This window comes from Cyprinodon tularosa, unplaced genomic scaffold, assembly GCF_016077235.1.
Source record: "Cyprinodon tularosa strain WSP-4 unplaced genomic scaffold, ASM1607723v1 ctg132, whole genome shotgun sequence".
Taxonomy (NCBI): Eukaryota; Metazoa; Chordata; class Actinopteri; order Cyprinodontiformes; family Cyprinodontidae; genus Cyprinodon; species Cyprinodon tularosa.
The window spans coordinates 73979-99259 of record NW_024038137.1 but is presented as its reverse complement, the minus strand read 5'-3'; the positions used below and the strand labels follow the sequence as shown (position 1 = coordinate 99259).

The window sequence follows — 25281 nt, the reverse complement described above, 5'->3', positions numbered from 1 at the left end:
AAAAAAAAAAATGAATTATTTTCTTGTGCTGTTTAAAAAAAATGTAAAAAGAGATCTTTTTTACATTTTTATGGACATATTAATGTGAAAGGAAAAGTAGGTGCAGGAGAGGAAAAAAAAATCTAACAAATGAGCTGAAGTGCAAAGTATCCAGACGACCAGCGAAGCTGCTCCGTCAGCCGCTTGGCCGGATGTGAGAATGTGTCAGTGCAGGAATAACACCTGCCGTTAGTCCAACACACAAGGAGCTGAGGTTACTGGGAGCAACCTGAGAAGAGGAAACATAGAGGGATAATAGCTTCGACACATGTGTCCCTCTATGCGTGTGTGTGTGTGTGTTAACAGAAACACTTTTTTTTCCATCACAGAGGCTAAGGCTGAGTGTTTTCAAGGTGCTCACCCCACAACATTTGTTAGCAATTAGCCTCGGCCACAAACCTGACTTTCAACAAAACAGTTGGACCCTCCCTGCTTTCCTCCCCCTCCAATTCTTCCCTGTCCCCTTTCTGCCCCCTCCCTTCATCTCTACTTCCTTTGTTCCCCTCCCACATTTCTCTTTCTCTCTTCACTCCTTGTTTCTATTAAACTACTCCTCTTCATTCTCTTTCTCCTTCCTCCAACATTTCTCTCTCCTTCCCTCCCCCTCAGAAGTTACTCATGATTTCACTCTGAGGTGGTTTAGTGTTCTTAGGCACTGAACACACATGTTCAGAATTTTGAGCAGCCTTTACTTGTTCCCTTCAGAAATGAAGAACCATTTAACTGTATTTTTCTGATCTAGAGATCAAATCTTTCGTTAGATATATTTTTTATTATAGTTTTATCCAGTTTGGATATTGATGGATGCATCTTTTTTGTTTTTGCACTGATTTAAAAAATTGTGCAAGTGCACTTTTGGACACTTTTGCTTGATTTGCATGTTATGTTGTGGTTGCAATGCCAATGAGCACCTTTGATCTGTTGGGAAAACGGTGAAAAGGGACTGCATCATCATTTTCATCAGACTGAACATCAGCATCACTGGAACAGCTTTATCTGGGAGGCATCCTGACACAGAAATCATGAAAGGTAATGGTGCTCCTTTTCCCTTTTTTATGAAAATTTAGGATTGTTTTAATTGTGTGAAGAGAAGCCACATCGGTCACTGTGGGATGCAGGTTGGCACCTGCACAGGGCAGCAGCCAACCCACATGCTTCTTGTCAGCACCAAAACTTGGCAGCGTTGATCCTGAGAAAGTGTGTGGTTGTTGTTGTTGGAAGCGAGTCTTATATCCGTCAGCTTTAAAACTGTGTGTGACTGCAAAACAGGCTAATTTTGTAAAACACAAAATCTGCTTTTCCTCTGCCAGTTTCCCACAAAATGACTTGGAGCTCCTCCCAAAGACTGGGCGGGTGAAAACATAAGAGTTAAATTTGGGTGTGTTTTATTACAACAGGGCATGAGAGAAGAGCCCACAGTGGCTTTGAATGGTGCTGAATTTCTCACAGTGAAGGTAAAAGGGCTGAAATGAGTTATACAACCATAATTTGTCAATCTGTTTCAGCCAAAAAAAAGTTATAATCAAAATATGAAAACCTGTGCACCAAATCTATCACTTGTCATAAATGATCATTTTCAAAGTAAACCTTTGCAGGAGTTTTAGCAGTTTGGCAGTTGTGTAAATAAAGGTTTAAATCAACAACACCCCAAATGTGGAAAAACATCGAAGCTGCTTTTATTGTGTCCTATCAGTCTGGAAAGGTTTATAAGACCTTTCCAACATGCCTCAGTGTGAAAATGTCATGATTTTGCACTTTAGCTCTGTTTACATTCTCATTTTGAGTTTTCAGTTTCACTTTGAATCATGTTTTTCTGCGTTTTCTAGTGTTATTGTTTCAATTCCCATTTCTGGTGTTTTCTGGATGTATTTCAGTTTCTTGTTTGCCCTCTTGTGTCAGTCTCCTTCCCCTAGCCCCCTTTCAGATTCCTCTGTCCACACCTGCTTCCAATCTGCTGATAAGCCTGTTCTTTGTTTCTGTCTCCCATATATACGACTCCTGTTCAGTCACTGTTTGATGGTTGCTTGTCATTTCTTTGTCCTTCATATGAGTTTTCCCTGCCTGGACTTCAGTATTTTGTTTGTAGGCCTTTGCTTCTGTTGCCCCCTTTTATTATTAAATCTACTAAAAACCACCTCAGCTTCCGTTTCTACATTTGGGTCCTCTTCAAACCTCCACCCAACCTGATAGAAAGCTCACAAGATGAAGACCCTGAAGACAGTTCCTCTCTCTTTACATGAGGCAATAAGAGGGAGCTTTAACCAAAGCTCTGTAAAATTTTAGTGAAAAAAACAACAACCAAAAAGCTCAATTTTAAACTTGAAGGAGTTTGATTATCATGTTAAATATACAAGTTTCTGACAGGACAGTCAGAAAAAGACTGAACATGTTGTTAATGCTTGCAAAGGCTTGCTAAGAGAAAGCATTATCTAAAATCAACATGAAGGCACAACATTAATTTGAAAAGTTGCTTCTAAATCAACCATGAAGAAAATAATTATTTGGATGGAGGAGACCAACGTGAAGCTTTTTGGCTGTAATATTCATTGCTATGCTGGAAGAAAACAACAACAACAAAAAGCATATCAACACATATAGGCCTACAGTACTGTATATCAACTGTCAAACATAGCATTGGGGAAGGGATAAGTTTGGCTTTATTTACAACAACAAGACCTGTACACGTCCTGCAATCCTTAAAACCTGCTTCAGGTGCTGTGAAAGGAATACAAGAGAGCCATAAATAAATAAATACCCAAATAATTCACTGAAAAGAGGAAATGTGAGCAGTTTGAAAATAATATGAGTGACTGATAAAGATGCAGAAAAAAAAAAATCTATTTCAAATGCTTAATAGCAATGGTGGTTGTAAAGCACATTTTACAAAATGTCCTGAATATGTGTTTTTCTATATGTTACAGATGCGTGCTCTTCAGATGTTCTAAGTTCTATTGGGTTTGTTCTGTTTTTTTTTGAAGGAAGGAGTGAAATAATTATTAAAACAAAAATAATAATTAAAAAAATTAGTCCAAGAGTAATGAGTGTTAAGCTAAGACCATCACAGTAAATTAGCTCTTTTAAAGTACAGTTATAGCACTCTTCGTTGCCAATCATTGCAGGATGTTTCCTGTGGTTCAAGCCTCTCCTAAGCAGAACAAAACTGACTGCTTCACTGATTCCTCTCTGGGTTATAGAGGACGGGAAGAGATGGGACCTGGGGCAGGAGAAAGGAGGCAGGTGGCTGGGGGAAAGATTTGCAGATTGACTGAAATAGATTTTAGCTAAGGTTTCTGTTAAAGACAACACTCCAACTCAGTCTTAAGAGTCTCTCATGGGTAGAAAGTCAGAATTTTTGGTTTCCAATAACATTTTTCTTAAAATATCTCCTTTCTGCAACAAAACAAGCTAAAGAAAACCTTAAAAAAAAGTCCTACAAAAATATCAATATGACCTCTTAATTCCATTACCAAGAAAGACAGAAATGTTAATGCAAATAGTGACCAGACATTATTATCGTATAATTACAGTTCTTGGATCCCAGCCTTGTCACACAGTAATCGTTGCAGGAAAATAGAGGGTACGTAATTGTGTTTTACACACCCTTTAGCCTCACAGGCTTGTAAAATCTGACCAAGCTTGTCTTTCTGCCTCATTCTGGCAGTCCAGACCAGTTAGGTTCCGAGAAACATGCACACTATTGAAATCCCCTCACCCCTCCCTCGTTTCACTGCCCAACCACAGTAAAAGAGGAATCTCTTGTGATGGCCCCGTCTATAGTTTTGCAGAGTGCAGCAGTGCATACCAGAGAGCTCTGTAAAGAGACCACACATTCCAGTCAGAGGGCACCCAAATGGCTGAGATGTCAAAAAATGTTTGAAGAGGAAGGATCTTAATTTTAATGAGCTGTGGTCCAGACCTCCACTCAGATCTGAATCTAGCTTCAAATAAGGCCCAGATTTTCTGGATGTCCTTGCATGGACAAGTTTTTTGTTCAGATACATTCCTTTGAAATATCACTAAATATTTTCACATTTTCATATGTTTTAACCACAAACTTCAATGTTGTTTAATGGGATTTGTATAATAGAGCAACAAATAGTGATCCAGAATTTGAAAGTGAAAGAAAAATGGTGCTTTTGCACTGTAGTCAGCCCTTTTCACATTGATACCCTCAGCAAAAGATGCTGCCTTCAAAAGATGACCCAACCATTAATGCATTAAGACATGCTAATAAACCCGGATATTTGTTGAAGACTTAGATATTTGTAAAAAAAAACATTAATGGATGAAGTTCAGAGCAAAGAGCAATTAACAGAGCAGACAGGTCAGGGAAATGGTAGAGTCTGAGTGTGCCATTTGGAGTGAAAAATGGAACCTTTTGACTTACATATAAAACCCCATGTGGGGATGAACATCACATAAATCTCTAAGCTCACCATTCCAAAGATAAAATAGCATTATTATATCTGTGGGAATGCTTTTGTTTTGTGGTGAAGCTGGTCAGAGCATCAGGAAGATGGGTGGAGCTGAATATCAGCCAATCGTAGAAGAAAGTATGTTAGATTCCACAAAACACATTTTACCCAAAACATATGAATGAGTTAAAATGGCTCAGTGAAAGACAACTCTTAAAGCTGAATATAAGTATGCACATTTAAATCATTTCACACATTATCTTGGATCTATTAGTCATTCCAAAAAAGTTAAAAACAATCCACTGGACTTTGTTTCCAGGTTCCCACCAGAAAGCTTTTTCAATTCATTTTTTTTTTTGGACAACTGATCTCTTTTCATAAAATATCTGATGTTTGAGGGTAGGGCGTGCTTCCTACATGGATAACATTTTTCACAATCTGTGGCAGGTTGAGTTGGAGGAGAGGCAGAGAAAGGGGTTTGGAAAGTACAGTATCCCAGGAATTAAACCGCAGAGTAGCAACCACAAACATGAAGTGGTTTTAAGGGTTAGTGGTTCTCTAATGTTGCTTTTAAAACATTAATGAGTTGTGCTGGAGACTTCATTTAAGCTCGATGCAACACTCTCATAATAAAATGTTAAAGTTTGATTCATTTTCTAGACTTGAGAACCCCACATTTACCTGCAAATATCTCCCAGGCAAGAAAGAAGGAAAAAGCAGATGTTTGTAAAGGCACACTTACACCGCCTGTTACATGTCAGCCTTTTTGTGCTCTTGTAACCTGCTGCTAGGCTCAATATTTTCATAGCTGTTGGAACCGCTTGATCTACAACATCTGGGCCCGAAGCCACAGGCAAGAACATGAACAGTCCTATTTTTATTTCACTGACACAAAGTAATACCTATTCCTTAATAGACTATTATCTTGTGGCTTGAATTCAAAGCCAGAGATAAATGGAATATGACAAACGTCTTGAGTCTTCCCTTACATTCTTGTAGCCTTTTACTGTGGCTTCAAGCCTGGACGTTGGTTGCTCTCAATACTTTTAAGACCTTAACCATAATTTTTTTTACATTGATTTTAAGTGCAGCCTGTTAAACAGACATAAAATACCTATTCTCTCTTTGAGGATAAAGCAGCATCATATAACATTTTTACCTCAATATATCATCTTCTATGTCCCTTTGATCAGAGGTCTTCAACAGGGGGTCCCCAGAGGTACAGCATGGGCGTTGCGAAAGTTTTGGTTTATTAGACTTTTTTTTAATATTCACCCTGCAATTTTTCCACTAATTGAACTGTCTTTAAATACACATTAACATGAATTCATCACACTGTAGTAAACAGATAAATGGAGGCAGAAGATGTCTTTCAGTCATCAATGCTAGTGGCAGTTCTAGACCAAATATACCAGGGGGCCAGGATTCCATAATTTTGGAATTTTATATATTTTTGGCTTAATTTAACTTAAAATAAAATTTTTCTATAAAATCTGAATTAGAACAAAAAAAAAAAAACGATGCATTCAGTTTTAAAAAATTATAGGAATTTCTTTTGAAAAAAAGAAAACTGGGATCCAATCTCAATACGACACACAGGAGCTCTTTCAAGTTGGGCACCGTTTCATTCACAACAACTGTCCCGTCAACCAGGAATCAGAATCAGAAATACTTTAATAATCCCAGGGAGAAATTACTTTCATTACATTACTCCATCTGTAATAGAGTGACTATAGGACCAGTTTGACAGAACACAATTTCATAATATGTATAATTAGGGGGTCCCCGCTCAATCTTGTCATAAATTTGGGGGTCCTTGGCCTGGAAAGACGTTGAAGATCCCTGCCTTTGATGGTTATGTAAGTGTTTATGAAATAACTGCGTGTGCCTGTCATCTCCCACTACTGGCTCTGGTCAGAGAACCACACTTGCAAGTTTCTGTGCCACTGACCTGGTGGCAGTTCCTACCGTTATGCTACTCAAAGGTTATTATAGAATATTTTTATTATTTTGGAGACTTATTACATGGCGGAGCCAGCAAAATAGGAAAAAAAAAGGTAAACAACCTTCGGTCAGAAAAGAAAAGGAAGAGAAAGCAAGCGTGACCACGGGAAGTGGATGTGCTGGGGGTGCTTCATTACCTCCTAGTGGCAAGAGGGAGACTTTTTTTAAAAAGTATTAAAAGTACTTTGCACAATTTATACGTTTCTTATGAATATCTTGGGAAATGATTTGAACTTTTTTATTTTACTATTATGTGTATTTGGATTTTAATTTATTTTTAGGCTTCATGAATACAAGTTCATGGAAGTCACGTTGGCAACATCAAGCAAGCTAGTGTTTGCCGAGGTATCAGACTCGTGGCAGCAAACTAGTAAATTTAGTCTAATGAAAGAAAAACATTTCGGATATTTTGGGAAAAACCACCACCAGTGAAGAAGAACACAAGTACCTCAACTACGACAACGAAGAGCAGCCGGAGAGAGGAGACTGTCCGTGCGGAGTGCGCCCCTGATAGAAATTGCAGAAATTGCGAGAAACCTAATTTCTTTTTCAAAGTACATATGTGATTCTATCTCTGCACCTGTAGATAAAGAGTCGAAATAACTCAATTCCACCAACAAAAAAACCTGTTGGGCTTCTCATTGAGGGTAGTTTAGAATAGTTTAATCTAATCATCTTTTGCATCAATCCCTTTTTTTCGAACCAGGTAATTCTGCAGAGTCTTTGTTCCTATCTTTTACCTAATGTTTCTGCTGTCATTTTGTCAGTTAAAGCAAGGCACATTTTAAACACCCTATCCACTGAACCAAATATATTTATAGGTAATTCTCAAGTGTTTTGTCAGACTGAAAAGGTGTGACCCGGTCAAGCCGTGCTGCAGCTTAATTCTGCTGTGTGTGCTTTGGATACGTTCACTTCCTCGCTAACGAAACAGACATTACTTTTTGTCTGACTCAGAACAGCCAAAATCCAAGTTAAAAGGCTCGGTGTAAACATGAAAATACTGGAAGTATGAAGCCAGGTACTGATTTTAAACTTAAGCCTCAATTAGAAAAATGAACTAGGAAAACAAAGTAAACCAAAAAGTGTAAACATTGTGACAGAAACATCTTATATCCTGTCAAAAATGACTAAGTAAATACATATTTTGTTTTTAACAAACTAAACGTCCTGCTTAGGTTTAGCTTATCTTTTCAAATGTCCAGGCTAATAAATCTGTAATTTTACCTTTTTCATTTATTTTTGTTCTAATTTACACTTGATTATAATGTGAAGCATGTTTTTTTTTCTTCTCTGTTTTCTTTGCTTCTCCATGTTTTTTCTGTCCCTCCTCCCGGTTTAGTTATGCAACATGTGGTATTTTGTGACTATTCCACCCTGACCTCAGATGTTCCAGTTCTGTCTCATGTAAACTTGGACTTTATGCAGCGTTTCCAGCACATGAACAATGTTTCTGTAGATTTATCTTATGATGTCACTGTTTTTGTTTGGTTTTAGAAAGCCAACTTTTTCTATTCTCTAATTTCTATCCCACTGAGACCTGTTTGTTTAACCACATGTCAAATGATGTTTTTGAACATGTTCACTTGCTGGATGTAAGCTTCATTTGGAGATGTTTAGAAACTTGGTAAAACTTGGTTTCTTTAAAACAATATAATCAATTATGTTTGCACACTAAAGACCTCTGCTGGTATCATGCCACCCACTCACCATAAAAACTGGACCTCCCCTCAAGGTAAAAGAAGTGTTAGGACTGCAGAATAAACTGAGGTTTTAAAGGTTTGTAGAAAACCTGAATTAAACAGGAATTAAAAGGCTCAAAATTCCCCATAATTACTCCCCCCCTCTCATATAATTTATGTTTTAAAAGATGAATTTGCTGGAAAAAAGAGAACAAAACAGCTCTCAGTTCTCATTAACTTGCTACCTCCCCTCCCAAATATTTCAAATTGTAATCATGTCACCACAAACTGCACAGAGTTTAGTCAAACTATAACTATTGCAGAAAGTGATAAAAAAAAATGCCATTTTAATAAATTCTACATGGAACAAGCAAAATATTTTATATTGCCTTTAAAAAAGCTTTATCTAAGTTTTTACAGAGATACCCTTATGCAATTCATTTCCCCCCAATATTCCTGCATTCTTTTTTTAGCGGTGAATTTCCACACTGTGAAACTAATAAAGTCCACTCAGTCCTTCATTCATAGAATCAAAGTGTTTATAAAACTAAATCTTCTAATGGGATTGGTTTCAACTGACCTACATTCTTAATTCAGTAGGATGTTCCAAACAGCTTCATTCAGGAACATTTTAGTCACAATGAATAGATTTCCATATTTGGCTTCTCTCTAGCCTAAAGTTTTTTGAATTGGCTGTTTAGCACTGCATAACTTACAAGTCCTCCAAAGTCTACTTCTGATTAGCTGATCATTGCCTCATGAAGACTCCTTCCCCTGAACTTTCAGCCATCAATAACTGATCAGAGCTTGCTTTTTTTTATTTTTTTATTTAATTATTTAGATGAATGCAGTTTAATGAAACATTTTTCACTGCATTAATTATTGATACCTGTTTTTTTCCTTGCAATCCTAAAATTAGTCGTTCTTATTTTTGGTCAGAATGAAAACAACAAAAAATTATGAATCATGCAGAGTATTCCTGCTTTGTATAAAGTTTGAGTCATGTTTAAATAAATTGGGTGTAAAAAAAAAACAAAATCATGGAAACATTATTTGTTATAAAGTTTGAATAAATGATGAGTAATCTTTATTTTTGTATTGTTTCACCTAGTTTAACAAAGCTTTGCTGTATCTGATAAAAGAATATATACAGGTAGGCTGAAGGGTCTTGCCTAAAGACCCAAACTGGCAGCTTTTTTCTTCCCCAACGGGGATTCCAATCCGGACCATCTGTGTGCAAGTCGGGTGACTTGTCACTTGAACTAACCAGCTCAAAATATGAACAAGTCACCCGACGTGCACACAAGATGCTGCACAGAACCCTCAAGCTCCCAGGCCTCTGGCAGAGGATCCGAGCTTGGAGAAAAAAAAGGGAGACCGCCCACAGTGGGTGAGGAAGGGTTTTTTTTTTTTGCCTTGTGATAATACAAAAAAAATTAAAAAATTAAATAAATCCAGATTTCTAAACTGAATACCAAAAAAATCTGTTTAAGGAAGTTGACTGTAAAGTCAAACATTACAGAGTGAAAAAAAAAAACATTAATATTTTGACTACATGCATAACACTGTTCAGCAGTCTGGCAGCAAACTGTAACGATGTTTGAATAAAGACCAGCTCAGACTGTTGAGGAATATCCAAGTTTCTCTCACCAGATGATTATCTAATATTCTACTGTAAATAAGTCAGTTTTGCTGTTCTTTTCCTTCACCTACTCTCCTCTGAATTAGAAGTATGTTTCCAAACCATCGGGTTCTGCACCGTCACAGCCTCAGGTGAGAAGCTGGATGGTCTCCAGTTGTTCACATTGATAAAGTCTACAGCTATTAAAATTTGAAGTCAGTTCTGTTTTGGAACCCTCTAATAAAAAGTGACTATCTGGTTTATTAGGCCTTGTGGTTTTTCGCAATAGTTATGATGACAGCCTCCTCAGGCTCTAAAGACACGCAAGTGTCCCAAAAGAATCAACACACATAACAGCTGCTTTCCTGCTTTCTGCTGAGTGGGAAAAGCTCGCAGAAAACATTTCAGCCGGGAAAAACAAGGCTGGGGTCACATGCTGGGTTATAAGAGAGAGACATGAGGAGGCAGCTGCTCTGGTGTGGTTTATGATAGAACTAATTATGTCGTTGGAGGTTGAAAAAAAAAATGATGGTCTCAACTTCATTTTTTAACATGTGTTGTGTTTGTTTTTGTCTCTGTTCTGCAGACAACAATGGTGGATATGAAAACCAGCTATTCAAAGGTAATGAAAAGAATGCAAATAGCAACAAGAACTCAGAAATCTAAACTGACAATTTCTTTGTTCCCCCCCAAAAAAAATTCTTTTAGAGGAGAAATCCAGCATTGATCATTTCTGCTTTGATACAGCTCAGTCTTACAGCTGTTTGGACCATGTATTGACCTTAGACATTGCGATGGTTTCAAAGCTGTGATGGTATAAAGGCAGAAATCTGGGGAAGGATGTGAAAGTTGTTATAGCAGTATTAAGCAGAGATAAAAAATATATATATTTTTAAGATGCCGATTATTTTGGCATCAGTCTAATCGACACCCTATGTGTTTTCCTGACTTGTTTGATGCTCATTCTTGAAGCTGATGCTGCTTTTGTTTCCCCCATCTATTAATAAAAATCCCACATTTATAACAAATATCAATTGAAAAAAAGAAACGTTTACTAACAAATGAAACAAAACCTTAAGAATACAGGGAGGAGCAATGCATGGGCCTCACATTATCTTAGGTATGGCTGCTGAACGCACTCATGAACCAGCAAATGCATGCATGTATTGCCTAATGCTGACATAGAAATAGAAAAAGTTGAAAATCCCTTTATTGTCCCGCAATTCGGGAAATTGTCACTCTAAAATTACTCTAATATCCAAAAATATTGGCTGGGAGATATATATATATATATATATATATATATATATATATATATATATATATATATATATATAATATTAGAGTCCTGAAAAACATGATAATTAATAATTGGAAATGGAAAAAGTTTCTAATTATTAGTAACATCCCAAGATATTACTGCATGGTCAGAATGAATTACAGTAGGGCATCTGTCATTGACCTAATCACTAACCAAATGCTGATAGGGAAGCTATCTTGTGAAGAAAAGTTATCTTATGAAGTAAAATCCAGATGGTCAACCATTCCTAATATACAGCATTAGTTAGGCCTGAGCGAAGTGACAAAACAGACATGGCACTTAGTAGAAATTTTGAAAAGAAAAAACAAAAAACACTTTAGAGAATATCAGAGAAGGAGGTACAAAATTCACTTCTCTTCTTCATTTGGCCTGAACTCTAAGCTGTGTGCCTGTAACTAAAAAGGACACTGCTTAACAGGAACATATTGACTGATCTGCATAGATGTCAAGATGACAACAGCAGGCAACTATGACGGAAATCTATTACCAGTACAAAAACCTACTGTAGAAAACAGTCCAGGGATGTTATTTATTTTCCAACAAGAAAATGACCTAAAGCATAAAGATAAGATCATGGGTGGCTTTAGGAGCGAAATAAATGTCCTTAAACAGTTTAACCAGTTGGTAAGTACATAATTGCTAAGCAGAACCTTATAGTGACAGTCATATTGGTCTACTTGTAAAGTAGGGCTATTAAATAGCTCTGGGACACAATCTCCCAGAGCTACATTGGCAAAACAAGACACGACTAAAATCCAACTTTTCATCTTTGGAAAGACATAAAACTGGCTGTTTACTGACACTGGCCATCCGACTTAAATGACCTTGAGATTGGGAATATCTAAAATGTAGTCCAGGACTTGTAAAACACACACCCAAGAGGACCGCAGCTAAAGATACTAAAATAGAATACTAAGCTACGTCATCGTTGTGAATACATTGGCATGTCCCATTTTTTTAATTTGTACATTCAATTTAAACAATTTATATAAAATATCTAAATATACTATAGTAAAGAGTATTTTGTGAATCTGTTTTACAATAAATCATGACTTAACTGTCAGGATTTGGTTATGGTTTGTTGACCCAAATGCAGAGGCAAAGGAGAATTTCTTGATGATTTAATGAAATGGTAAACTTAATACAGAAGCAGGAAATCCAAAATCCTAATATAAAAAAACAAAGTCCAAACAAACAGGAAACCAGGAATCCAAAAATGAAAACAAAGTCAAAACGAACCAGAAAGCATGGAGACATCAGGGGGATCACTATCACAAGCAGGAGGGCTCAGAGAGACGGAGTTGGAGGAAGTTTGACGAGGAACCAGCACTGAAGAACGGCACAGAGAGAGTATTTATGGGAGACTGAAACAAAGGGAGAGCTAACGAGTAGATTGGGAGCAGGTGTGAGCAGAGCAGAAACAAGATAGGAGCAACGGAAAAAGGGAGAACTTAAAAGGGCAGCAGAGGGCAACAAAAAAAACCTGAAAACTGAAAATAACCAGAAAACACAACAAAATAAGAATGAAACCACAAAAACTAGAAAATATGGAACAAAGTAAAACAGAATACACAAAAGAAAACATAACAGGACCAAGACTATAACATTAAAATAGTGTGAAAACAATAAAGGCATGAGGGTGCTTTCTTCTTGCTCAGTTTTTGTAAGGGATTGTCTGTATTTTCAATGATAAAGCATTACGATCTAAAGCTGTGCTATCTACATTTTTTCACTGCTCAGATGAGGACTTTATGGGAGAGGAAGAGGAGATACCTTCATTCAGAGGTGAGGCTCAGAAGCATCTTTGAAAATCCAAAAATAATGTTACTATAATTAAAACAGTGAGTGATCTAAAGGTGACTGTAGAAAGGGCTTTACTAACGAGAAAAAAAATTACTCAACAGCCTCGTAGTTAAGATATGGAATGGAGGAAACTCATTTGAGTTTGTTTATAAACAGAAAGACCTTCATTCACCTAACCTTTGTGTGTCTTTAGGTCGCTCAAGAGTTGGATGTATGAGATGTCAGCAGAGCCACTCTCTCCAGCTGGCTGTCAAAGTTCTTTATGGTTTTGTTGCTTTTCTCATCATAACTGTTGCAGTGCTGGCATCACTTGGTGAGCTCTGTTTTAAATTCACTTTTTTAATTTTCATTTTTTCACAATATATACCATCCTCTATCGCTGTACAGACACTGTCTTGTTTCATTTATTTCATTATTGCTGGTATTTGTTTTAAAAAGGCACAAGCTGCCTAGATTTTCTGAGATTGAGTCTTTTTTCATGCCTGGTGCCTTTTTACCAGACAGCCACTCAGCACTGGCAGATGTTTTTTTTTATATTTGGACCACCGTAGCTGCAGCTAAGCACCATAGATCTGTAGGTTTTCAGGCGGTGAAAGATCTCAGACGTGTGAGGCAAGCCAGCTTAAAATAAAATCTGCTATCCAGATTGATTCAGATTATAATGATATTTGGCTTTGTTTAGAGTAAAATATTGTTTGTGGGTATTTCCTTTAAAAATATTTGATCAAACTATACAAATTCTTTAAAGTTTTGCAGTTGACTCAAAAGTCGCAGATCAGATTGAACATTGTCTATTTCTTCGACTTTGGTTTTCAAATAATCTTAGAAACTGTCTTTATATTGATTATCAGAGTTATTTCCTGACTTACAAAGATAAAAACTGATTCATCTTCAAGCAGTGTTTTGTATGGCCCTGTATGGCCTCATATTGCCTTGTGAGGCCATATGATGGGGCATCATCACCATAAGTAACCTTCATTTCATCAAAAGTTTCCCGTGGTGTGCATCCTTTCAAATACAATTTCCGGATCACTGCTCAACACTCAAATTGCTCCATTTCAGAGTTGACTCAGTTTAAACACCTGTAAATCAAAAACCAAAATTAGTTCAGAGCTGTAATTTGCCAACGAATCAATGGAGAATTAAATGATTACACATGCAAAATTTCAGCTAGATCAGCCAAGTTGAAGTGGGTCAGGGGAATTAATAATGATCGTATAATTTTAACACAATATGATGAAGAAAATAATGAATATACAAAATCTAACAAAACCTTTATTCTGGGCTTATCATCATTCATGTTTTATGTATCACTATATAGTGAGTGTGTAAAAAGTAAAAACATTCTAAATAGAATGTTAGTTAAATGAAAGAAATATGTTCATATGTCTACTAGAGTCACTTTCTGCAAACTTTTCTGCAGCATTAGCCCTGATTATTGTATCATCACACCTTGATTTTTATTGCAACTAAAAAGTGACAAATGGTATGTGCTGGACATGTGGAAGAATGTATCCGTATTTATGCAAGCTTCCTATTACACCTCCATCAGTCCCCTGGGTCAGAGCTTGAATGGACGAAAAAGCTTGAAAATATACACCACACACCATTGCATTGTCCCTCATGTAAACTTATGCACACAAGAGTGTCACACCCACTAAACTATTAATGCTCTCTTGGGAAATATTTCATGGTTCAAGACCTGGCCAGCTGGTAAAACAATAATTTTCCCATGTTTTGTAAGTTAATGAAAACTTCATGTGTTTTGTTGTTTTCTGCTAAATTAAAACTTTCTGTGTTCTTCCCAAAAGTTGTACTCATTTCCTGAGAACATTAAAACTGAGAGTTTCTTCATTTTGGAAATTTAAATCTTTCGATCTAACTGCATAACTCTCAGTCCCTCACTTAAAAAATAAAACATGCTTTTTTCTTTGTCTTCAGTGTTCAAAAAGGTGGATAATTTGTCTGAAGAGGAAGCAGTGTATAATAAGAAGATCACAAAGGTTCAAGAAGGAATAGAGGGTAATTTATCAAGTTTTATGACAGCTAATTTTGATAGGTTTAACATTTCAGGATTTGATGACTCAAGTTATAAAACAGTGAGCGTTCAGAAGAAGACTTCACACTGGAAAAAAATCTAAATCTAGATAAGTAATTTTTTCTTAAAATATGTGCATTTGTTCTTGGATTGAGGAGGTAAAGTGACATTTTGCCAATGGAACAAGTCAATTTACGTTTAAAATAAGAAAATACACTTGTAATGTCTCATTTCAAGTGCATTTTATCTAATTTATCTTATTTTAAGAGTAAAAATATTAATTCAAGTGGCAAACCACCTCATTTATCTACTCAAATTAAGGGTAAATACATTTAATTTAAGAAATTTTTACTTATTTTTAGATCATTTTGCAGTGCATTTTGAATGACACAAGATAAACTAAAAATAATGTCATAGTTGTATAAAAACAAATTTTGCATGTCCAAAGACATTTGCAATTTGTTGGAAGGGATGAAAAACTGCTGCTATGATGTGTATAAATTATTGAAAATATTTTAAAAGTTGAACTAACTGATGTGTGTTGTGAAATTTGTATTTTTCAAAGAGAGAGAGAGAACACAATTCATTAAAACAGAGACAGATCAATCTCTGCCTTTGCAGGTTTATTCAAAGTCCTAAAGTGCTTGCAGGCTTCTGCTCTTAGAGAGGCAAAAAGCCTCAAAGAACGATGTGCACAAAATTTTATACGTCACAGAGGAGGAGGAGACAGTCAGTTGTCTCTTGCGTACACCATTCCTTCTTAGCTGGTTTTGGTGCAGAACTAGAATGGAAATCTTCTCTCCTTAAACACAATCAATAGGGAAAAATTTAAAAAGATGCTAGAGGACAGAACTCAACTAATCTTAAGACAAAATATGGATAATGTGAAAAATCTTTAACAGGGTGTAAATAATAGTGGATGAAAATATTCCACCACATGAGCAAATGTTACAAGTAATGTGAAAAACGCACCAAAGCAACTGAGAAAAACTGAACTAATAATAATATAACTGAATAACAAGATCATGTTTTCTATTTCTATTTTACATTACTTCAAAAATCAGTTGTAATTTCACTGTATTTATCTCAAAGAAGAAATGCACATTTCTATAAGCTTACATTTCAGCAGGAAAGAGTGTGGTCGACACAAGTTGACTGTTGTGGTGTTTTTCTAAGAAAGATGCTCTAGGCTCCAGTGCATTTAAAAAAAATTATATATATACATTTATTGTCTAGTTTTAGTTGCAGTCTTTGCCTTCAATTAAAATACACAATTCTTCTTTTTTGAATCATCACTTATGTTATAAACATAACTTAATAGTTTAGATTTTAAAGTTTGTGGAAACCCTAGAGTAGATTTTTTACATAATCATGAGGGTTAATGACATTATAAAAACCTCTAAGTTAGTCAATTAAAATGTGAACAATCCAATTCAAGTCCACTTAGGAAGTGCTGTTATTGTTCTTTCCTCTTGACTCTTCCCCTCTCATCTCCTTTCTTCTCTTCATGTCTTAGATCTGAGCTCTGTGTCCAACAGTTCAGAATGCCTTGATGTCTCAATTTACACTGAAGAGATCAACAGGCTAAAGAGAGAATTTGGAGAAATCCAGAAGATGATCCTGGGTCAAGAGCTGGTAGGACATTTCTGAAACCAAATTTAAAGTGCTAAAGCTTTAACATTTTGTTTCAACTGCTATTTAAAGGTATAGTGGAGGATTTTCGCAAATAAAAAAATAAAAAATAAAAAAATGCACACGGACAACCCTGTAGCTGCTCCCAAGAGGGATTGCCTATTAAATGTGTGCGAGAGCCCATTTCCCCCCGTTCACCAAAAGTTGCCGTTTGCATTGCTGATACAGGCTTACTGTCCAAAAGGCAATTTGCAATTTTTTCACTATGTCAGACTCACCAAGTGAAAACGGGGACAAGCACGTAGGATGACCTTACGTAAACATATTAATAGAATGTTTTACAATTAAAAATAATAATTTAATTTTATTGATCTCGCACTGGAGAAATCTGGGAAATGCATTTAACGCATCCCCTTGGGGATCAGTGGTCTGCCATCATAGGGGGGGCAGGGGAGCATTCGGGGATTGAGGGTCTTGCTCAGAGACCAAGAGTGGCAGTCTGTGTTCCTGGGGCTTGAACTCAGAACCTCAGGATTCCAAGCTCTATGCCCTATAACCACTTTGCTGCCACTCCCCTTTAGGAGGACCACTTCTTTTGATGATCCACCCAGAAAAAGAACATCCTACACTATACCTTTAAACCTAAATATAAACTTTTAAATGCATCAAATACATGAAAGCAGGAAACAACTGAAACTACAACATATGAGTCTGACCTCTTTGATTTCTGAACTACCCAGTCACTGGATCAAGCTTCCCAAACGCAGACTACCATAAAAGCAACGAGCAACCAGATGACACGGCAAGTCCAAAACCATCTGATGTCTCTGAAACTCCTCAACCAGTCTCTGGAGAGGCTAACCAATCAGGTCCAAGGTTGGAAGGAGGTGATTGATGAAACAGAGGAGAAGATGAAAACTCTGACCGAGGATCAGTACGATATAAAAGCAATGGCACAACAAGTTAACACAACGGTAGCAATAAGGTGATTAAATAGCAGAGAGAGGAGGAGGAAAAGCATATATCTTATATCTACATTTTCTACTGTGGAATTTACAACTCTTTGAAAGCTACTATACAGCTCTCTTTTTCCATGTATATGCTGACACATTCCTGAAAGACTAAAATAAACTTTAATGTTTCATGTTTTTTACTCTCTCCCTTGATCAGCGCAATGTGGATAGATACCCTCCAAAAAAAAGCAGATGATGAGACTGCCGTCCTCCAGAAATTGAGTAGCGACTGGCAAAACTACAGTCAAGTTTTGAGCGCAATCAAATCCAACACTAGCAGCACCGCTCAAACAATGCGTTCCCTTCAGAGCAGCATCATAATAGATCAGCAAAGAATGGCCATGTCCTCTGAGGTGATCTACGACCTCACGCACCAGGTAAGACCAGATTTAAAGTAAGCAGGTACATTTCTGAAGGAAAATGGTTTGAAGACATGATTGCTTTGAGGAAAATATCTCATTTATTTTACTCATGTGTGTCTGCAGTACCATAATGCAAAGTTGCACCTCTTTTTAAAATTTTTTTACTCACATTTTTGGTCATTTTTCTTTATTTCCTACTTCCTTAGTTTAATTCGGACATAAACTATAGAAGTAGCAGCATTTTTAAAGTAAATTAAAATAAGTTTCAAGTGTCTCTAACAACCAGTTATTTATAAATAACATATTGTATAAAGCTGAGCATGGCCTGTACAGATGACCTGTTCACTGCTCCATGACTCTACCAAGTCAAATAATTTTTTCTGTCTCTGTCGACATGAGCTCTGTGTGTCAGTGGAGAGAATTAATACACATCAAATGTTCAACAATGCAACAATCTCACAGTTTTGTTTGGCCACACCACACACAGCCAACTGGTCACACAAGACTGTCCATCATCACTACATATAACCAGTGATCCATTAAATTGCCTTACCCTCACAGGTCAACCATTACTAAACCAACCCACCTTCCCTATTGGCTCAGAGCTCCAGTTGCGGCATATAGTGAATGTTAAGTTGTTCCTGTTCTGCCATATTTTGCCTAAATGGAACCTATTTTAAATAAAAGCTTTGATGTCTCAGCATGTTACCTTCCAACCAAATCAAATCCAACACTAGCAGCACCTCTCAAATGCAATGGCTGCTTAAAAGGAAAAAAAAACAAGTTTTGTTTGCCAAAAGAACTTTTAAGGAAAGTTCTATTGCCCCTTGTCCCCACAAACCAACATTAGTTAATCATTTTCTTGTGTGTTTTCAATTAGTCTGGCATTGTTGTTTGGAAATGTATAATTCAGCACAAGCTAATGTTAAAAATATAATATTTATTTGCTGCATCCGGCTAAAGATGTACGGTTATACCATTGTCCATCTGTTTGAAGTAATTTTCAACTGCATGACTTAGACTTAGATTCAAAGTGCATAAAGTGCAATTGTAAACATTGAGTTTGGGTAAACATTGGCTACAGCATACTGCATAAAAGTAACAGAGTCCTAAAACAGGAAATTCTGAAAAAAGCTCAAGGTGGAATGCAAGAGGTGAAATCTTATGTTTTGTACAGTATAGCCCAAAGATATATACTAACTTGTTTAAAAGGAGACATAGTAGGTGCCTTTTAAGAACCCTGCTGCCTGGATGCAGATGGATGGGAAAGCAGAGTCAAATTTAGAAATAGTGTGTCAAATCTGAATCTAATAAAACGCTAATGACGCAATCATTTTGAGGCTTTAATAAAAGGAAAAATATGCAGGACAGAAGAACTCTGAGCTTATATTGTAGTTTTCCTTTATTTCTGGGCCAGTGCTTTAGTTCATTCTTTTTCAACAGAATAAAGACTTTATGAATAGCTTGGTTACAAGCTATAATATATATATATATATATATTTAGCACCTGCAAAAAGTGAGAATGTGAGGCATATTGCGCCACATGAAAAAAAGTAAAGTCCATCTTTGGTTTAGGTAAAACAAGTGAAGCACATTACTTCCCTGGTATCAATACATTCTACGTATGATCTAGAATTGTATTGTGAAAGGTGCAAAGAATAATTATAAGAGAGGCAACAATGTGAAGTAGTTTTTCCCCTCGAAAATAGGTTACTTCCAGGTTGTAAAACAAAAACTGTTTGATCGATTCCTGCAGGTTCTGAACCTCCAGATGCAAATCGACAATGTAACAACTCTCATGGATGAAAACGAAGAAAACATGCATGATCTTCAGTATCACTCCAGGTGACATGCACAAACACATTTTATCAGCTAAACTTAATATCAGCTAAACATTTAATATCTTCTATGTCATAATTTATTTCATATTACTGTCATGTTCAGGTTTAATCTTCTGACCCACATGTAGAATCAACTCAGTTAAAATGGGAAAAAAAGATTTGACCAAACAATGAGAAACAGACAGTTCAAGTTCTTTCAGAAGTGTGAGGAGGTTCCGTGAACGGTGGCGTCTGGAATGAGAGAGAAAATAGTTGTGGCCAGAAACCTTGGATAGGGAATTTGAAGAAACAGAGCTCACTTCTGAAAACTTTGAGCGGGCCGTGGAGGGAAGATGGTCTGGATCCCGTTTGGGGAGGTTGATGATTTACCTCTGATAGTGCGAGATGGATGGGATTACAGAGTTTTGATGGAGCTGGGTTGGAAATGATTGCAGGTGGAGCGGTCAGGCAGGTGACTTGCTGGTAAATACCCTGAAAGGTGAGTCGGTGAACTGAACCCTCTGAAACCTAGGGTGATAAAAACCTAGAGACAACAAGGACAGGGATTGAGCAACTTCAGGCAAGTTCACTAGGGATGATCAAACTACTAGAAAAGGGTTCAGCAAGAGATGGCCAGAAAGACTAAATGTTAATCATCCAGCATTGAGTGAAGGCTCTGCTGCACTTTTAATCCCAGCACACTAATGAAGCTGACAAGCTCCACCTGTGTAGGCAGCCCAGGTACTCCACCAAGATCCTCTCAGGAGAAGATGCATCACTCGCTCTCAAACACACACACAGGAACCTTGACAATTGCAGCCATTATATTTAAATTTGAAACACTCACACGGAAAGAAAAAGACAATTAAAATAATTTCATTGACACAATTTTTTTAAGACTTTGGTGCTCAGACCTTGGCAGGAAACATTAGCGCTGAATTTTATGTTAATATGCATAAGCAGGTGTAAGAGAACAGGGATTTTTCCCCCCAGGCCTGAAACTGGGGGTGGAGTGGAGATAGATGAAGTTGGTTCAGGCCATAGACGGCTGGTTGGCGAGATGTTCTGCTTGAGCTGTATTGGTTAGATCCAGTAGACCAAGTGAGCTGATACTAGTGCTTCACTCGGGACCCGGAAGATAGATATCCATCTTGGATAAACACAGATTTGCATGAACCTGTCCATGATGAGCAAGCATTAAGTGACAGTGGAAAGGAAAAGGTCAGTGGAATCTCCCCTTTGGAAAGAAACCTCTGGCAGAACCAGGCTCAAAATGCCAGACCAATTAAGATGTGATGGGGAATGCAGTAAGAGTCTGGGAGGAATTACACTCTGATAGGGACAAGGTTGAAGAAGCACCATGTAAAAGCCAGATGGAGTTTAGCTACGATGGTGGAGAAGGGGATGGAGGTGGGTTGAATCGGGGTCATCTGAGTAAAAATCAGACATAGCACAACCACTGCTTGCGCCTGGCTGGGTAGCAGACTGAGTAGTGGAAAAGCTGATTGGTTCTCATCTGATGATGAGACAAGTAATTTATTTTCTTTAGTTGAAATTTTGCCTAGGCTTCATAGACTATGGATTTATCAGTGTCAAATTGTAAACTAAATATGAGTCCTGAGAGAGTTTTACCCCCAGAATATATATAATTGTTAAATGTATATGCACACTTTTGGAAAATTACTTTGATCCCTCAGATTAAATGTAACCTTTTTTTTCTTTTAGGTATTATGAGAATCGAACAGGTGAACGATTTTCAGCCTTAGATGGGCGTCTGAACTCCATCAAGATGGAAATTGACACCATCGCTTCAAGCATCAATGCCACTGTCTTCCACGTTCAGAGCATGTACAAGTATATAAATGTTGAGAGCTCCTCCTGCAAGACTCGCCTGGGAAGACACACTGAGGACTTACAGGTTTTGAGAATATCAAAAATATTATTAACTTCAGAGAAAATTATTAATTCAGTTCAATTCAGTTTACATATATATCGCCAATTCACAACACATCATCTCAAGTCACTTTGCAGTTCACCAGATCATACCGTCAAACTGATTGAACGTTTACTATCTAAAGAAAAACAGTTGATTGCATTGACTCATTGACTCGAAGGCAATCCCTCACACTAAGCATGCTTGTAGTGACAGTGGAGAGGAAAAACACCCTTTTAACAGGAACAAACCTCGAGCAGAACCAGACTCAGTGTGAGCGGCCATCTGCTGATTTAATTTTATCAGGACTCTGGCTGCAGCATTTTGGATCAGATGAATACTTTTAACTACAGTTTGTGGACTTCCTGATAGTAAAGAATTACAATAGTCCAGCCTTGAAGTAACAAATGCATGGACTAGTTCCTCAGCATCACCGCTGGATGGGATATTTCTAATTTTTGCAATATTCTGCAGATGAAAGAAGGAAATTCTAGAAAGTTCTTTGATATGGGATTTAAATGACAGGTCCTGATAAAAAAAATAACACCAAGATGTTTTACTTTATTGTCTAAAATCAGTTTAATCCCATCCAAAGGAACTGACTGACTAATCAGCTTCTTTTTTAAAGACTCTGGTCCAAAGACTATAACTTCTGTTTTGTCTGCATTAAGGAGCAGAAAGATAAGAGACATCCAGGTTTTTATATCTTCAGGACATGCCAGCAATCTATGTACATGTAGATTAGCTTCATCTGGATTTATAGACAGATATAGCTGAGGATCATCAGCATAAGAGTGGAAATTAATCCCATGCTGCCTAATTATTCTACTGATTGGGAGCATATATATACATAGTAAAGATAATTGGTCCTAGTACTGACCCCTTTGGTACTCCACAGGGATCAGTACTAGAATATTAGCAAAGTGAGTCCATACAGAAATTTGTGTAAGCTCTGGGTTAGGTATACTTTCTTTGAAAAATATATCTTGCAAAAGAGATGGTTTAAAGCAGCAACAACTGCAAATAATGCAAACATGAGGATTTGATGTGTCAAATATAGCAGTAAAAAAAGGAGCTTTTATTTCTTTTAAAACATATTCTGATGTTTTATTTCTCGTTTTATCTGATCCATTTCAAAATATTGCTCTATTTATTTTCTGTTAACCGTTATATGTGGTCTTCTTCATGCAGAACATGAACACCACAGTTTTCTTGCTCCTTAACTTGGCCAGCACTCTGAAGCAACAGCACACGCTGCTGAATGTTCGCTTAGATATGGACGTGAGGAACCTATCAATGGTGATGGAGGAGATGAAGTTGGTTGATGTTCATCATAATAAACTCATAAACAATTTCACTATTCTTAAAGGTAAATATGTTTTTTGATACAAATATTGTTGCTCCACAATAATTATTTTATGATAACCACATTTTTTTATTAATAGGTGCTCCTGGGCCTCCTGGCCCAAAAGGAAACCGTGGTGAGAGTGGTCCAAAAGGACCCATTGGACTTACTGGCAGTAAAGGGGACAGGGGCCCTATAGGAAGTCGTGGCCCCATGGGTGTGAAGGGTTCTCTTGGTCCCAAAGGAACATCAGGTCCACCGGGCCCCAGTGGGGCCAGAGGGCCCCCTGGCATAAATGGAACAAAAGGGTCAATTGGTCTACAAGGCCCCAAGGGGCAAAGGGGTCAGAAAGGGGATATGGGTCCCGCTGGTATTGATGGCCTACCTGGGACTCAAGGACCTTCAGGGATCCAAGGCCAAGTAGGATTACCCGGCAACACTGGGCCTGCAGGACCAAGAGGAAAACCTGGGCCAGCAGGTCCACCTGGGCCAGCAGGCCCACCTGGACCTCCTGGGTTACCGTACAGGCATGACGGCCCTCAGCAGCAACCAGTGACAACTGCTGCAGGGGCCAAGAGACAGTAGAGAAGACTAATTTGATGTTTTTTTTTTTTCATACTAAGAAGCTGTGGAATAATCAGTGAAGAACCAAAATTCTGGTTTCAACAGAAGACATTTATACATTTGTTGGATTGTGTGAAGTCGTAAGAACTTCTTAAAACTACAGTAGACCAGCTGCAGGATGGAAGGCATGGGTATGATAAATAAGATAATGAAAACCAAAGCAGCCTTTTATTGACTGAGCAGTTAAATAATCATAAATGCAAATATAAATATATGTCTTGAACTTTTACATTCATACAGCACATGTATATCAACCAAATTTGCTCATGAATAAATAATATTAGCAGGTCTTTATTGTAGAATAGGTTGTGGAAAAACAATGTGACTATGGGTTTGTTAAACAAAAAAAGCCTCTAAAGGTAGAATGGTAACCATACATTTGAAAAGAGCAACTAGACTTTAACCGCTTTAGGATAAAAACTATACAGAGAGAAAAGTACGATTTTGTAGCACTTTATCAATTTTAAAAAGTGGAATTTAAAGATGGATTTTAGAGCTGGTACTCTGAAGACATCCTTATCAAGTGACCAGTGAATGAGGAAAGTGAACTAATAACGTTTATTCTGCTTTCTTGTTTTTAAGATATGTCATATATTTGTTTTACAGTGCAGAGCAAGTGATGGGAAACTGATGATTAATTGATAAAAAAAAACTGTCTTCTCAAGGTCAGGAGATGCTATCCGATGGCCCTTACAGCTATTTCTGCAACTAACTTGTGCTCTGAGAAAATTGCAAGTACCCAGCAAGACCCTTAAAGGAATAGTACACCCAAAACATGATTAGCCTTCATTTTCTACTCACCCCCATGCTGAACAACACTCTGGAGTACTTTTTTGATATCTCAAATGCATCTGGAGATCTGGGAGGCTTCTTGCTGTCTGCTGACATTCAAATAATGGAGGTCTATGGTGACCGAGACAGAAAGGTCCATAAAAGTCCACAAAAAATATGTCAATATTCCTCCATACTGCTCTTCCGATGTATTCCAAGTGTCCTGAGTGGGTAGCATCCAGAATTTACTCGAAACGAAGTCATTTAGAATGTTTTTAGAGCATAAACAGTAGTGTATAGGATTTCCTGAAAGCGCGCACATGCGCGCTCACGACGCTACGGAAGCCGGCAGACCAAGCCAGATGAAAGTGCGCATTCAGCGTCTGCTCTGCCAATAATGCAAGCGTAGAAGAAGAAATGTGCTGTTTACCTGTGCAAAGAAAGAAACAACGAAAGAAAAATGTCTGAGGACTTCAGTGTTGAGGAAGAGCATGAGTTCTTTGCCGAGCTGAATGCGCTGGTTTGGTCTGCCGGCTTCCGTAGCGTCGTGAGCGCGCATGTGCGCGCTTTCAGGAAATCCTATACACTACTGTTTATGCTCTAAAAACATTCTAAATGACTTCGTTTCGAGTAAATTCTGGATGCTACCCACTCAGGACACTTGGAATATATTGGACGAGCAGTATGGAGGAATATTGACACGTTTTTTGTGGACTTTTATGGACCTTTCTGTCTCGGTCACCATAGACCTCCATTATTTGAATGTCAGCAGACAGCAAGAAGCCTCCCAGATCTCCAGATGCATTTGAGATATCAAAAAAGTACTCCAGAGTGTTGTTCAGCATGGGGGTGAGTAGA

The 25281-nt window shown here is 37.4% G+C and overlaps 1 protein-coding gene across 1 annotated transcript; it reads left to right on the top strand.

The window, feature by feature from the left end:
- The first annotated feature begins 584 nt into the window (after positions 1–584).
- Positions 585–23962, top strand: scara3 (scavenger receptor class A, member 3). Its single transcript, XM_038277518.1, has 12 exons — positions 585–1068; positions 10348–10383; positions 12823–12867; positions 13079–13198; positions 14827–14907; positions 16440–16558; positions 17296–17540; positions 17726–17945; positions 19687–19775; positions 21476–21668; positions 22875–23052; positions 23129–23962. The coding sequence occupies exons 1-12, from the start codon at positions 1062–1064 to the stop codon at positions 23611–23613; spliced, it is 1818 nt and encodes a 605-aa protein (XP_038133446.1). The 5' UTR covers positions 585–1061; the 3' UTR covers positions 23614–23962.
- The last annotated feature ends 1319 nt before the right edge of the window (positions 23963–25281 follow it).